We start from the raw sequence: 13,179 nt of genomic DNA, 5'->3' as shown, positions 1-13,179 counted from the left end.
TACTACATTTTCAGTTTCCATCTCGTACAACAGAACCAGATTGAGGGTGTGGTTACTACGGTGACGGGTTTATTTACATCCTGAGAAAAGCCTATAGAATCTAATAATGATCTGAAAGTAGAACTGAGGCTGTCGTTGTCCACGTCAACATGAATGTTAAAGTCTCCCACTATCATCACTTTATCTGAACTCAGCACTAAATCTGATCAAAAGTCAGAATTCAGTTAGAAACTCTGAAACTCTACTTGCTTCTATCGATTCAGTGGCACCACAGTAAAAGAAAATAAATTTGACAGGGTAAATCTGTGAAGGTTCATGGTCAATCTAAGCAAAGGCAATTGGACTTTTTTTGAGTTTCTCGAAGACATTTCACGATAGGCTGCTTTGATTCTAACAGCCAGCAGTGGCTGTTCCAGGTTTTCACCTCCAATAGTCATGGTATGAATTGGTTTTGGTTTACTGTGATCAACTGAGTGGTTCGGTTCCTGGTGTGAACGGTTGTTCATCTTCCTGGGCTACAATCTGAAGGCTCCATTGTAAGTGGCCGGTACGTGGTGTCGGTTCAGCGATGTTTTTTTTTGTATTTTTTTTTTGTCCAGTTTGACGTAGACGGTTTCTTTCACTCACTCTTTCAACTCATCAGTCTTTCCCGGCCAAATTGTGTACATTCCTCAAACAAGTGCATCTCTTGTCCTTTACATGAAGACAGACTGATGACACTAGTTGGTTCTCCTGCGGTTGCTTTTGTCTCCAATGTTTCAAGTAGGTAGCAAAATCAAAGAGTAAATATTGATTCTTTTTGTGGAGGTCTTCTGTAAACTTCACTGTTGAGACTTCTGTCACCTTTAACGTGCACTTTACAGTCCGAATAGCGATTTCCACTGACATCCCTCTTGGTAAAATTTATGTTGTTGTCTTCTGATGTGGCCGTCCATTTCCTCTTTTCATGTGCAACAAACCAAAACCAGTGGTTGGGAACGGTTCCTGTGAAGGAGATCAGGGCACTACTTTCGACTTCATCCAGTAATTGGACACCATTACAGGCACCGGTGAGCCCATAGTGGCGCCGTGCTACTCTAGATACCCTTCTTGTTTTGGAAATAGATGGTAGTCGGGCAGAGGTCAAACATATGTAATCTGGGGTGAAATTGGTTTTGTTAGCCAGAGTGCTGTCCTACTGCAATCCTCCTTAGTCTTCATTGCTTCCACAGCCAGAATGCATGTGAAAAGTGAAGTCATATTTGTAATTTGAACACCAACAAAATGAAGGCGGGCCATTTGCTTACTGCCATATTTGGTACTGTTGACAAGTGCTTTAAAAAAGAATGTCTTTGTACATTGCTGTGCTGACTAGTTTGATAAACCTCTACATAGTAACTATTCATGATAACGAATGTCTGTTCCCCATTTTGTGTAAACTTAACTCAATATTTTGACGTCAAGAACATTAGTCAGATATTGTTGAGATTATATTGACGTTCCTGTTCTGCCCATTTGCGTTGCTGCTGTAAAACAATATTTCGTCATATTTAGAATATAACTATTCTTAGGGGAACCAATAACAGTATGGATAACGAACCAGACTGATATGAGTATGAATACAAAAAACAAAAAAAACATACCTCTCCTTACAGCTGGCTGCTATAGTAATTCAGTGAAGAAGAATTGGTGGCCTGCCTGTAACAGCACCCAAAGCCTTCCAGAAAGCTACACAACAATATCACAAGGTTGGCAATCATACCTGCCAAACAGGCTGTTATGAACAGGAACTGCACAAGTGTATATCATTTTGACATGGCAAAAAACTTGGTGGCAGCAAGCACGGTTTGTATGTCAGCTGTAGGGCGGAGAGATATTTGACTAAAAAAAAAAAAATAAGACCCTTGCAGATGTTACAGATGTATCACCAATGACAGGGGCCTTAGAAATGTCTGTAGCATTGGATTTGTATCTATTGGACCACTTCTATCCTGTTTAGTTTAGCATGTGCTCCAAAATATCATAGAAATGTCATAGTACTTTATGTCACATAAATATCATGAAACTTCATAGTATTACATTTGGTCCAAAATGACCAAAAGATGTCATACTATACTATCCGAGCCAACTGCAACAATTGTTTCATTTAAACAATCAACGTGTTGTTTAGACTTCATCCCAACTAGACCGTTCAAAGATGTTAGTCTTCGTTGATTCAACCATATAAAGTCAGATTAATCTCTCTCTGATCTAACAGATCTTACTGCAAGCTTTTAATGTTGGATTCTAGCAAACTATAGACTTGATGTATATCTTTAGCAGTTTTACTAATCATTAACTAGTTAACTAGTTATTCTGAAATATACTCTTTTATTATCTACGTCTTGGTTTCAAAAACTAATTTTACAAAGAACCTTTGAAAAAATTGCCAAATGCAGAGATAGACAGAAAAAAAACGATTTAACTATTTGATACCAATGTTTTAACCAAAAAGGATAAAAGACTACATTGGCAACAGGTATACACTTTATTTAAATTACACAAATCTGACACTGTGATGCAGTACGAGCAACACTTTAGTGTCAACGCAGAACAAACACCTAAAAAAGTTCAAATGTTGAAATTCAAAGATAAAACAAGAGCTTCAGGGTTAAAAATAGACTGACTACATCTTGAAATGTAAACAATCTGGACATAACCACAAAAAACAACAACTCGAGACTTGATTTCATTTGACATTTTTAATAAAATATGAACATTATATATTTTTTTTTATTTATTCTAAAGCACACACACACACACACACACACATCCATTTGATCTAATTTAACAACATCATACTGTAATACAACCCCGTCACCATTAAAAGAAGAAAGCAAAGTACTCCCAGATTTCTTTTTTCAGTTGATGGTCTTTTTAAAAAAAATGCCATTTCAATGTTCACTTCCACAGCAAGTGCAAAGTCCGAAATTTCAACTGAGACATTCAACCCTTTAAGTACAGGCACCGGAAAGTTATCATTTCATCATTTTCCAACAAATATACACTATTAATCTTTAGAATATGCAAACATAAGTTAACAAAATACAGTATGCATGAAACATTTATGTATGGATGAAAGTAAGACCAACCAAAACTTAGTAAGTAGCCTACGATGTTCATACACAACATGGCACTGATGATAACAGTTATATGTTCAGTGAATTAAATATTAATCAACAAATATGGCTGTTAATATCCAAATGATCAGTAGCTCTGATCTGTCCGTCACTTTGGTCCAAGAAAGATCTGAAAAACCATGAAACCTGATGCTGATATCTATAAATCCTTCTGATTTCAGGATCTCTTCAGTTTAACCCAATAATGTTCGACACTTTGATAGGTCTGATTTCTGTTTGTCTGTTTCGACCATTCGGCCTTTCCATCGGTTTCTTTCACTTTAGGGCCGAAGTTGCTCCCCATCAGGTTTTTCTTTTTTTGGACATTTAATGAAAATTTTCAAAAATCAAACTACAATTTATTTTATAATCCCACCCGAAAGAAAAAAAACTTCACCTGTTGAATTGTGTGTGCGTTTAATGGACACTCAGACTCAAAAAGTAGTTTCCTGTAAAACGGCTTCATCGTCCTTAAAAAAAAAATTAAAACAAAAAAGTACAGTTTTGTCAACAGTTATCATGTTAGCAAACAAATGTTCTTTCTGGTATTTAACGAGACAATTCAACCTCCCACATCACTAGATTATGGCAGATCTTCACTTTTAGCATGTTTATGGATTCTTTTGAGTTTGTTGGAAGTGAAAGCAGGTTATTTCACTTTTTACACTTTTTTTCTATTACTGAGATATTTGAAATGAAAAAGGAATGACTGAATGAAATATCGTCACCCTCGTTATTAAATGCACATTGAGATCAGATTTGGCACAGTTTTCCTCTCCGTCGGTTCCGTCAGCGGTGAACTGGAATCGGTGTCCAGTCCTGTCAGTCTGGTTGAGACTTCTTCCTCGTCTTTGTATCCACGTCCCGTTCATAAAGCGTCAGACGGCTGTTTCCTGATCCTCCCTCTGAATCATCTGGTAGTGCTGCCTGTTCTCCAGATACGCTGCCAGCTCGGCGTCCTGAGCCCTCTCGGCCCTGTCCCTCGGAGTATCGCCCTGATGAAGAGACACAGTTTGTCCTCTGATTCACATTTTAATGTCTTTTTTTTTCTTTTTTTTTCCATTCCCACGGAGCAACCTGGAGTTATTCCTGCTTAAAGTATCCTGCGTCTGTCAATATAAACACGACCTGTAGGGGCAGTGTGGAGGTGGTATGGAGATGTCACAGGGTCACGGACCTGTACATATTTGTATTTAATGCAAATCTATTTTGGGTATAGAGCTTCCTTCTGTGTGTATTTATACATTGTTTTTTGGTTGGTTTTTTTTAACGTTTTCTTTTTACGTTTTAAAAAAACAACATTTTATTCAAATTCAAACTCACCAAACTATGGTTTGATGAGTTAGGTTAGGTTTAGAACAACTTAGTGTTGATTTGCTGTCACCCTTCCTTCAAATAGGACAAATGGACTCAGAGCATGCCAGTAAAATGACCACCACATCACACCAGAGCCGCCAGTACGGGTCGAGCGTTCAGCTTTTTCCATCAAAAAGACAAGTTCTAAACATAATGATTATTTAAAGGGTTTGTTTCCACCTGGCCTGTTTCACCACCTTCTTTGTGGAGATTCAGTAAAATAACAGTTCACACCGAACTGTATATATAAGGCGCTTCCAAATGAACACAAATTTTCTGACTTTGACCTGAAAGTAAACAGGAAGTGGCCAACTGGAATGGACATCCTTAGCAAACAGAATCGGGACAACTTTGCCAGGTGTTTTAATGATCCACTGAACAAACAGCACCCAAAGGGAGTCAAATTTACACATCGGATGGTGCATCTCATCATCTAAAAGAGGATACTGTCAGCTGGCTCCACTATATAAACTATTGAGCGATACATGAACCTACGGTCCTACTTTTACCGTAGCCTCTGGTGGGTTAAACGAGCAAAATCTCCAGTAAGTCGTTCACTGGGCAGCTAACGAGCCCACAAAAAACCTCCAAGTCTACCGGCCTTTTGTTTTGAGTCGTGATTCCCATTTTCTGTGCCCGAAAAACTTTGACGGTGAGTTTACAGGCCAGCTGAAGTCTGTGTCGACGACTTTTCCATTTCACAGTCGATTTTTCTCTGTGATTGAAAAAGTGTTTTTGTTATTGTCTACAACTGGTGAATAAAAATGCAATAATGAGGAACAACTTTTCTGAAATAAAAACAGAGAACACAACATAGGCTTCGAATGGCGAGTCGTGGAGGACGAGCCATTTCATGCTGACTCGTGTCCAGAGTTTAGAACAGACGCCAGTTAGTTGAGTCCAGTGTGTGAGAGTGTGTTTAATATGTATTACTCATGTTTTGAGAACATTAATCTGTTTATGTCGTCAAATTATGGAGCCTTTCCTCCCATTTGGGAACAAATTTACACGTTCAAAAACCATAACACCAATAATTTACAGTCTATATAGTGAGAATGTCGGTTTGGATGAATACGGCTTATTGTTAGGGAAGCAATGTTTATGGTTATGGTTAGAATATGTTTTCAGGAAATTAATTTAAGGAATATACAGTTTTGGGTAAAATTCATGAACATATTTGACCCGTTTAAAATTCCAATGCATGTTTCATTCAAGAGAGCCAATAAAAACAAAAGGAAACGGTCAAACTTATCACAATTACATTTTAAAGATTCACTTGAAGCTTCGTTATCTGCTGCGTTACACGTTAATACAACCTCAACACTTCCTGTATTGTTTCAAACTAAAAGCCCTGTTAGTGTTTTATAAGCTAGAAATCCCACATAAAAAGGCTTTTATTGTGAAACATTTGCAGGAACGTGTTGTGATTGAATCCTCCAGTTCAGATTCTGTCCGTCACCATCTTGCTGGTTTAGAGCAGGAAGTGACCATATTTGGACGAGCTGGGGGAGGAGCCAGCGGTGGATCTGACCGATCTGATCGGAAACCTGACGATACTACGTCCCGCCCACCGATAGCTGTAACCTGACTGCACCACAGGCCTGTCAATCAAACAGACACGCCCCCAAAAACAGGTCTTCTTGAATCTTCTTTTCTAATGAATGAGGGATTATTTTCAGATGGACCTCCAGAAAACTAAGAAGAAGGAGTGACTTTAGCTAACAACACCGAGATAACTGATGGACACATTTTATTCACTTTGGATTTGATGAGAGAAGTTGAATGGGAGTCTATGGAGCCGGAGGCTTTTTGGAGCCGACCTCTAGTGGCACTCGCTGGTATTGCAGCTGAAGACACTTCTGGATCAGAACCATTTTTCAGACCTGAAGCTACGAACTCTTTTATATCCAGTCTGTGTTTTATATCCAGTCTGTGGTTCCGATTTAATAAAGCCAGCACATTTGTTGTCGGTCCATTTCTCAGTATTTTGTGCCACCGGTTGAAACTTTCTTCCGCTGTTTTAACCGTCCTCGTTCGTAGCTGCAGTGACGACGCACAACCGTTGTTAGAACTGTGAAATAGTTCCTGACATGAGACATGGCTGTATGTGTGAGAGAGGAGGACATGGAGAGAAATGAGCTTTTTTTTTTTTAACACCAGACAGCTTCTGCTGAAGGCTCCAGTTCACGTTAACCAGTCGAGTCTTAAGTGGCGAGAGATTTACAGACGAAACCAAAAAGTACTTTACAGCGATTGTCAAAATCATCGTCTTTCCCTCTCGAGTCATTTTGCGTCTCTTTTCACTCGCTGTGCTCCTCTGTTGTTGTCAGTATCTCCCCCCCCTCCCCCTCTGTATCTAGGTCATTGCTGAGTCCAGCCAGTTAACAGCTTTTTTTCTGCACAGTTCAAACCTCCGTTGAAAAAAACTAAATGAGATGCATATTTTGCACCGACACACAAATACATGCAAACACACCAAAGAGGAAGCCATAAATGGTCCTGTTATTTTCCGAGCTGTGATTTTGCCAAAGCAGCAGAGCGGCTCCAAAGAGAAATGGTCATGCTAAAGTCTATTCTAATGAGTTCTTCCCACTGTTTATTTGTATGATCCATTATTACATACATGTATTCTAAAAAGCGCCACGTCTGCAATGGTTCTCGAGCGAAACCCAGAGAAGTTCTCCGGAGAGAGTTCATTTTAAAGGATAATTCCAGTTTATTTCCGATAAATGTAGCTGTTATTTCTCTGTGGGTCAGTGCACTCACTGTCTGCTTTGTCGAGATTCAAGGAGACGAGGACTCATGAAACAGTAAATAATGAGGCGAGCGGGTCAAGCGTCCTCCAGCTTTTCAAACAAAAACATGTCAAAAGATTCCCAACGCTCGGCAACGAAAGTAAACAGGAAGTAGCTGACTAAAATATCCATTTTGACAAACTGCATTGTGGTAAACTTGCTGACTGTGTAACTGTATGCACATTTACCACAGACTGGATATAAAAGAGTTCGTAGCTTCAGGTCTGTAAAATGGTTCTGATCCAGAAGTGTCTTCAGCTACAATACCAGCGAGTGCCACTAGAGGTCGGCTCCAAAAAGCCTCCGGCTCCATAGACTCCCATTCAACTTCTCTCATCAAATCCAAAGTGAATAAAATGTGTCCATCAGTTATCTCGGTGTTGTTAGCTAAAGTCACTCCTTCTTATTAGTTTTCTGGAGGTCCATCTGAAAATAATCCCTCATTCATTAGAAAAGAAGATTCAAGAAGACCTGTTTTTGGGGGCGTGTCTGTTTGATTGACAGGCCTGTGGTGCAGTCAGGTTACAGCTATCGGTGGGCGGGACGTAGTATCATCATGTTTCCAATCACATCAGTCAGATCCACCGCTGGCTCCTCCCCCAGCTCGTCCAAATATGGTCACATCCTGCTCCAAACCGCTCCGAACTAGCAAAGATGGTGACGGACAGAATCTGAACTGGAGGATTCATAACGTTCACAAACCAACGATGACGTCACTGATGGATGATGATTGACATATACATTACAATACACCAGTAATGAAGCTATTTATAACCACATTTGGATGACTTGAGCTATTAGAGAAGGGAGTCCTGCAGACACAGAATAAAGGTTTATTTTGTTGTTCTTTATTTCAAGTTGAGAAAACTAATCTGGTTAAATATTGCTGGAAAAATGAGATGCCTAATTATTATAACATAAAATTTGATTACTTTACCAGGATTTGCATCTTTTAGCTTCTGTCTAAGAAAATAAATCTCCGTGTCCGTTTTTAACTGTTCGGCTTTGTTTAGACTAAAAGTAAACTGGATTTGTTTCTCAAATACAAGACATTTGCATTGTTTTGGGGAAAAGGTATTTGGGCAGGCAGTCTGAACAACGCCTTCTAGGATAACCGGTAAAACCAGAAGTGACCGGGTTTTTGGTAAATGTGTTGTTGTAGTAACAGTCGGTACTCTGTTTTTGTGCATACAGATATGTGGAATTCATATTAATTAAACAACATCTAAAGCTCTTATTTTGACAGTCTGTTCATCAGTTTGTCTGTTCTGTAAAGCTACATTACTTTTAGGATTGTTTTTGTAACTTTAAGCCCCCTGGTTCAGTTAAAAATAAATAAATAAATAAATAAAATATATATATATATATATATATAGAGAGAGAGAGAGAGAGAGAGAGAGAGAGAGAGAGGGAGGGAGAGGGAGCGAGAGAGAGAGAGAGTGAACTAAAATATTTCTGTGATATGCATCAAAGGAAGTAATTATATCGTACTCTTTAGGTAGCTCAAGAGTCGCTCTACCTGCAACTCGTTTTTCCTTGACTTTCAATTTCGACAAATTTTTGCAATTTTACGGCAAAAAAACCAAAATTGAGCACTTTGATCGAAACAATGACAAAAAAAACTCTGACTTGAACATGCAGACTTTTTTTTTGAAAACGCATGGTTGAAAATTAAAAAAAAGTGAAACTGCCACTGTCAACGATTGTTGACATACAATCAGTACATCAGGAAGCTGTTTTCATCTGTAAATACTGAAGCTCAACAACACGTGTGAACTGAACCTACCTGCAGGTCGGTTTTCATCAGCGAGGCTCCGGCTTCCACCAGATAATGACAGATGGTCCGGTGGCACAGAGTCGCTGCCTGGTGAAGAACCGTCTCCCCGCTGGTGGTCCACGGTTCAGAGAAAGAGAGATGGGGGGGGGGGGCTTAAGATGTGTCTTCTGGGAGTCGAGCATAATTTATGATCGCGGCACCCTGCGGCTTCTTGTTCTGGCCTCTTATGTTTATTCTCTTTCAAATTGGCTACAGTTCATACGAAACCAAACACGTAGCCAGGAACAATATCAAAGCTCTGTGTACAGTATCATATATTAAACATATTTATAATTTTACCAACAGTTTGTCCATCAAACAAATATTTACGCTCATAAATATTGTTGAAACGGAATCAACCCTTTACATTTTTAATGCCTTTGTGTATTTATTTCTACTTTTCCACGTGACTTGTTGAACAGTGAACACAAGTCTACTTACTGTAATCGTTCTGTGACATCAAGCAGGTTGTTCGGAGCTGGAAAACACATGAAACGGTATAAACTGGCAAATCATATCAATACATTTCTTTTATAATTTGTTTAATGAAATCTTATTATAACAATGTTGACCTAAACCAATGTTTTGTTTACCTGTAATCTTTGGCTGACATGTTACTGTCAGCTACTGTAGAACAGGTTGTCTTTTCATAATAGAAAAAAATTGACATTTACAATAGCTGAAGTGGATGCTGGTTTGTTACTGGTACCGTTGTCAAGAATGTAGCGGACCATCTCTTTGCTTCCTGTACTGACGGCGTGGTGTAGCAAACTGCATCCTGATTGGTCGAGCACAGCGAGATCCGCCCCCTTCAGGTGCAGCTCCTGCAGCTTTGGGTGAAAGAAATAAACGTTAAAGCGTTGGAGCAGGAAGTGACCATATTTGGACGAGCTGGGGGAGGAGCCAGAGGTGGATCTGACCGATCTGATTGGAAACCTGACGATACGACGTCCCGCCCACCGATAGCTGTAACCTGACTACACCACAGGCCTGTCAATCAAACAGACACGCCCCCAAAAACAGGTCTTCTTGAATCTTCTTTTCTAATGAATGAGGGATTATTTTCAGATGGACCTCCAGAAAACTAATAAGAAGGAGTGACTTTAGCTAACAACACCGAGATAACTGATGGACACATTTTATTCACTTTGGATTTGATGAGAGAAGTTGAATGGGAGTCTATGGAGCCGGAGGTTTTTTGGAGCCGACCTCTAGTGGCACTCGCTGGTATTGCAGCTGAAGACACTTCTGGATCAGAACCATTTTACAGACCTGAAGCTACAAACTGTTTTATGTACAGTATAACTTCAAAAAGCTTAGTTGCAACAGTTGAACCGTTAACAGACTTTAATTCAAATTCTCCAAAGTAAACTCACGCTTTGGAACAAAACCCTGTTATGGTTGAGTGGTCGAACATTAACGATGAATTGGTAAGAAAAAACTGTCACATACCTTCTTCACATCCTTGTTCTTCACACACTCGAGCAACATTTCTGTCATTAGTGAGAGAACGAGAGTAGAGAAGGTGTGGTGGTTAATAAATGCATTCATCAAACCGTCTCAGAAACTGCTGAGCAAACAACAATACAAATGAAAACAATGACTCATCAAATTAAGACAGAAATTATATTACAGTCAAATCTGCAGCCGTCATTATTGTACCAATCTACTGTAAGTGTTGAAGCCATTTATGTGATAAATATTTGAGTTTTCAGTTAGAGAAAAATTTGCTGACTTGTTCTTTCAATAACAAAATGTTTTTTTGTTCCTTTTGATTGTGTGTTTTCAAATTGAACAACGACAGTGAAAAAAGTCACTTAAAAGCAACTTGGCAGCCCTGAAACAACAACAACAACATCAGTTTATAATGTTACGTCTTTGTTGACAGTCAAAATTGTGTAAAATTAAAGCATATATTTGTTATTCGGCAGTTTCCTTCCATTAATGATGAATTACATTCAGTCTTTTTCTTTTTAAATACGTTATAAAACAATGTTTCCATGCTGAGTGAAATTCTTCTACTAATAATTCCAGGTTTTTCCCCAGAAGGTTTTCCAGTAGTTTATTTTCAGACACCACCACGACAACGATCCCACGTTAACTATTCCCCTTCGATTGCCATAATTGGGCGTCATTCTTACTTGAATAACAATCTCACTGTTTTTACGTTTCAAATCTGATTCGGCGCCACCTGCTCTGGTCTCAGCAAAACATTTGACGACTAACGTCACATTTCTATAAATGGAGCTGCCAATTATCAGAGTTGTTTTTGTCGGTGGGCGTGTCCGAATGTGGAAAATGGATCGTAAATGTGAAGAAGCCGGTGGCGAAGCCTGTCGGAGGAACGCCTAGTGGGGTCTGCTGTCTCGGTCCAACCCACAACCGACCATTAGGGCCCGTTTAGCTCGAGCCGCTAACGGGTTGTTGTCGGTTCCAATTTAATGAGCCTCTCCGCCGATGCAGTGAGAAAGAACCACATTTACTACCGAAGACGATGATGAACTGAACAGAGAGGAGAAGGAGGGGAAGGTTGGTGTACCTCCGAAAAACAGTACGTGACCAGAGACGGTGGGAAAATCTGAGGAGCTAATTACATTAAGAGAACAAAGATTATTTTTTTAAATTTGCTGCGAAAGAGGCGTCGGATGAGTTTTTATCCATTCAGGCGACGATGCTGTCGATGCTGCATGAGAGCGTTTTTATAGAAAAATAGTTCTTTACTTAAACCTGACTGCACCACAGGCCTGTCAATAAAAACAAGTCTTTTTGAATGAGAGAAGTTGAATGGGAGTCTATGGAGCCGGAGGCTTTTTGGAGCCGACCTCTAGTGGCACTCGCTGGTATTGCAGCTGAAGACACTTCTGGATCAGAACCATTTTACAGACCTGAAGCTACGGACACTTTTATATCCAGACTGTTGTTAGATGTCACAATAACTTCAGTGCCAAAACAGAATTCGTTGCTACAGCATTGATCAGTGCATTAAATACCCAAAGTTGTATTTGTAACTGCATATTTAATCCGTCATATATTTTCACATTATAACAGAAATTGCCAAACAGGGAGCAGCCTTTTTTTTTTAGTAAGTCAAATGGAGAATCCACTAAAACCACAAAGCATCATCATTATGGTTTACATCCTCACCAGAAACAGTGCTCACGTCTTGTGTTATTATCTGGAACACATGGGGTGTGTGTGTGTGTGTGTGTGTGTGTGTGTGTGTGTGTGTGTGTGTGTGTGTGTGTGTGTGTGTGTGTGTGTGTGTGTGTGTGTGTGAGACTGAGGCCGGGCTGAGATATGAGATGAATGTTTATTAGGTTGACCTCAATACTCGCTCTCACTGCCGCTCCATCGAAACCGCTGCGTCCTAATCCAGTTATGTTAAGCTAAGTGTGTGTGTGTGTGTGTGTGGGGGGGGGGGGGGGGGGGGGGGTGAGTGAAGACTTAAAAAAAAGCAAACTCTAAGAGCTTTTGTGGCTGTAAGACAAATCAAAAAACAACACACACACACACACACACACACACACAAAACCCACTAAATGTAGGAATTAAAAGAATTTAGCCGAAGGGAGGAATTAAAGTAAAGCAGAGAGAACGAGTGCCAGTGTAACAACGACATGAGAGGAGAGGAAGGAAGGACACACACACACACACACACACACACACACACACACACACACACACACACGTCACTTGCTCCATTGAACTCTTCAGCTTGATGCAGTCAACCTGTCCGACTCTTATGGGAGCTGTCTGAGTGTGTTGGATCAAACACGAGATGCAACGAATGTTAGAATGAAACAAACAGGATTTCAGACGGGTTTGTTGTTTTTTTTATGACAAAATCAGATTTTTCTCAAAACCAATTAAGGGATATGACATCCGGACGAGATGGAGGATGAACCCGCGGTCGGGGTTTCCTCTGTATGTGATGTATGGATACGTGTCTGCTTCGAATACCAAACACAGACTGTTACCGTCTCCACTTATGTATGTCTTTATATATTAATATTCAATATATATATATATACACCAGGCTGCTGCAGAATGACCGGACATCTCAAACAACTGACTG

The 13,179-nt window shown here is 39.7% G+C and overlaps 1 protein-coding gene across 5 annotated transcripts in view; it reads right to left on the bottom strand.

Annotated features, from left to right (window-relative positions):
* Positions 1-2,492: 2,492 nt before the first annotated feature.
* Positions 2,493-13,179, bottom strand: part of LOC138213949 (diacylglycerol kinase zeta-like) — a 101,175-nt gene continuing 90,488 nt past the window's right edge. For all 5 annotated transcript variants that reach the window (XM_069175286.1, XM_069175287.1, XM_069175283.1 and 2 more), the window contains 5 exons: positions 10,557-10,597; positions 9,814-9,934; positions 9,546-9,582; positions 9,075-9,174; positions 2,493-4,132 (listed from right to left, as the gene is read on the bottom strand). In XM_069175286.1, coding sequence (XP_069031387.1) covers positions 4,016-4,132; positions 9,075-9,174; positions 9,546-9,582; positions 9,814-9,934; positions 10,557-10,597 — 416 coding nt within the window. In that variant the 3' untranslated portion in view covers positions 2,493-4,015. The remainder of the gene's footprint in view (positions 4,133-9,074; positions 9,175-9,545; positions 9,583-9,813; positions 9,935-10,556; positions 10,598-13,179) is intronic.

This window comes from Embiotoca jacksoni, unplaced genomic scaffold (genome assembly GCF_022577435.1).
Source record: "Embiotoca jacksoni isolate LCO1_2020_lvr unplaced genomic scaffold, fEmbJac1.0.p SCAF_65, whole genome shotgun sequence".
In the NCBI taxonomy this organism is placed as follows: domain Eukaryota; kingdom Metazoa; phylum Chordata; class Actinopteri; family Embiotocidae; genus Embiotoca; species Embiotoca jacksoni.
The sequence above is the reverse complement of the archived record's forward strand: the minus strand, read 5'-3'. Positions and strand labels throughout refer to the sequence as shown.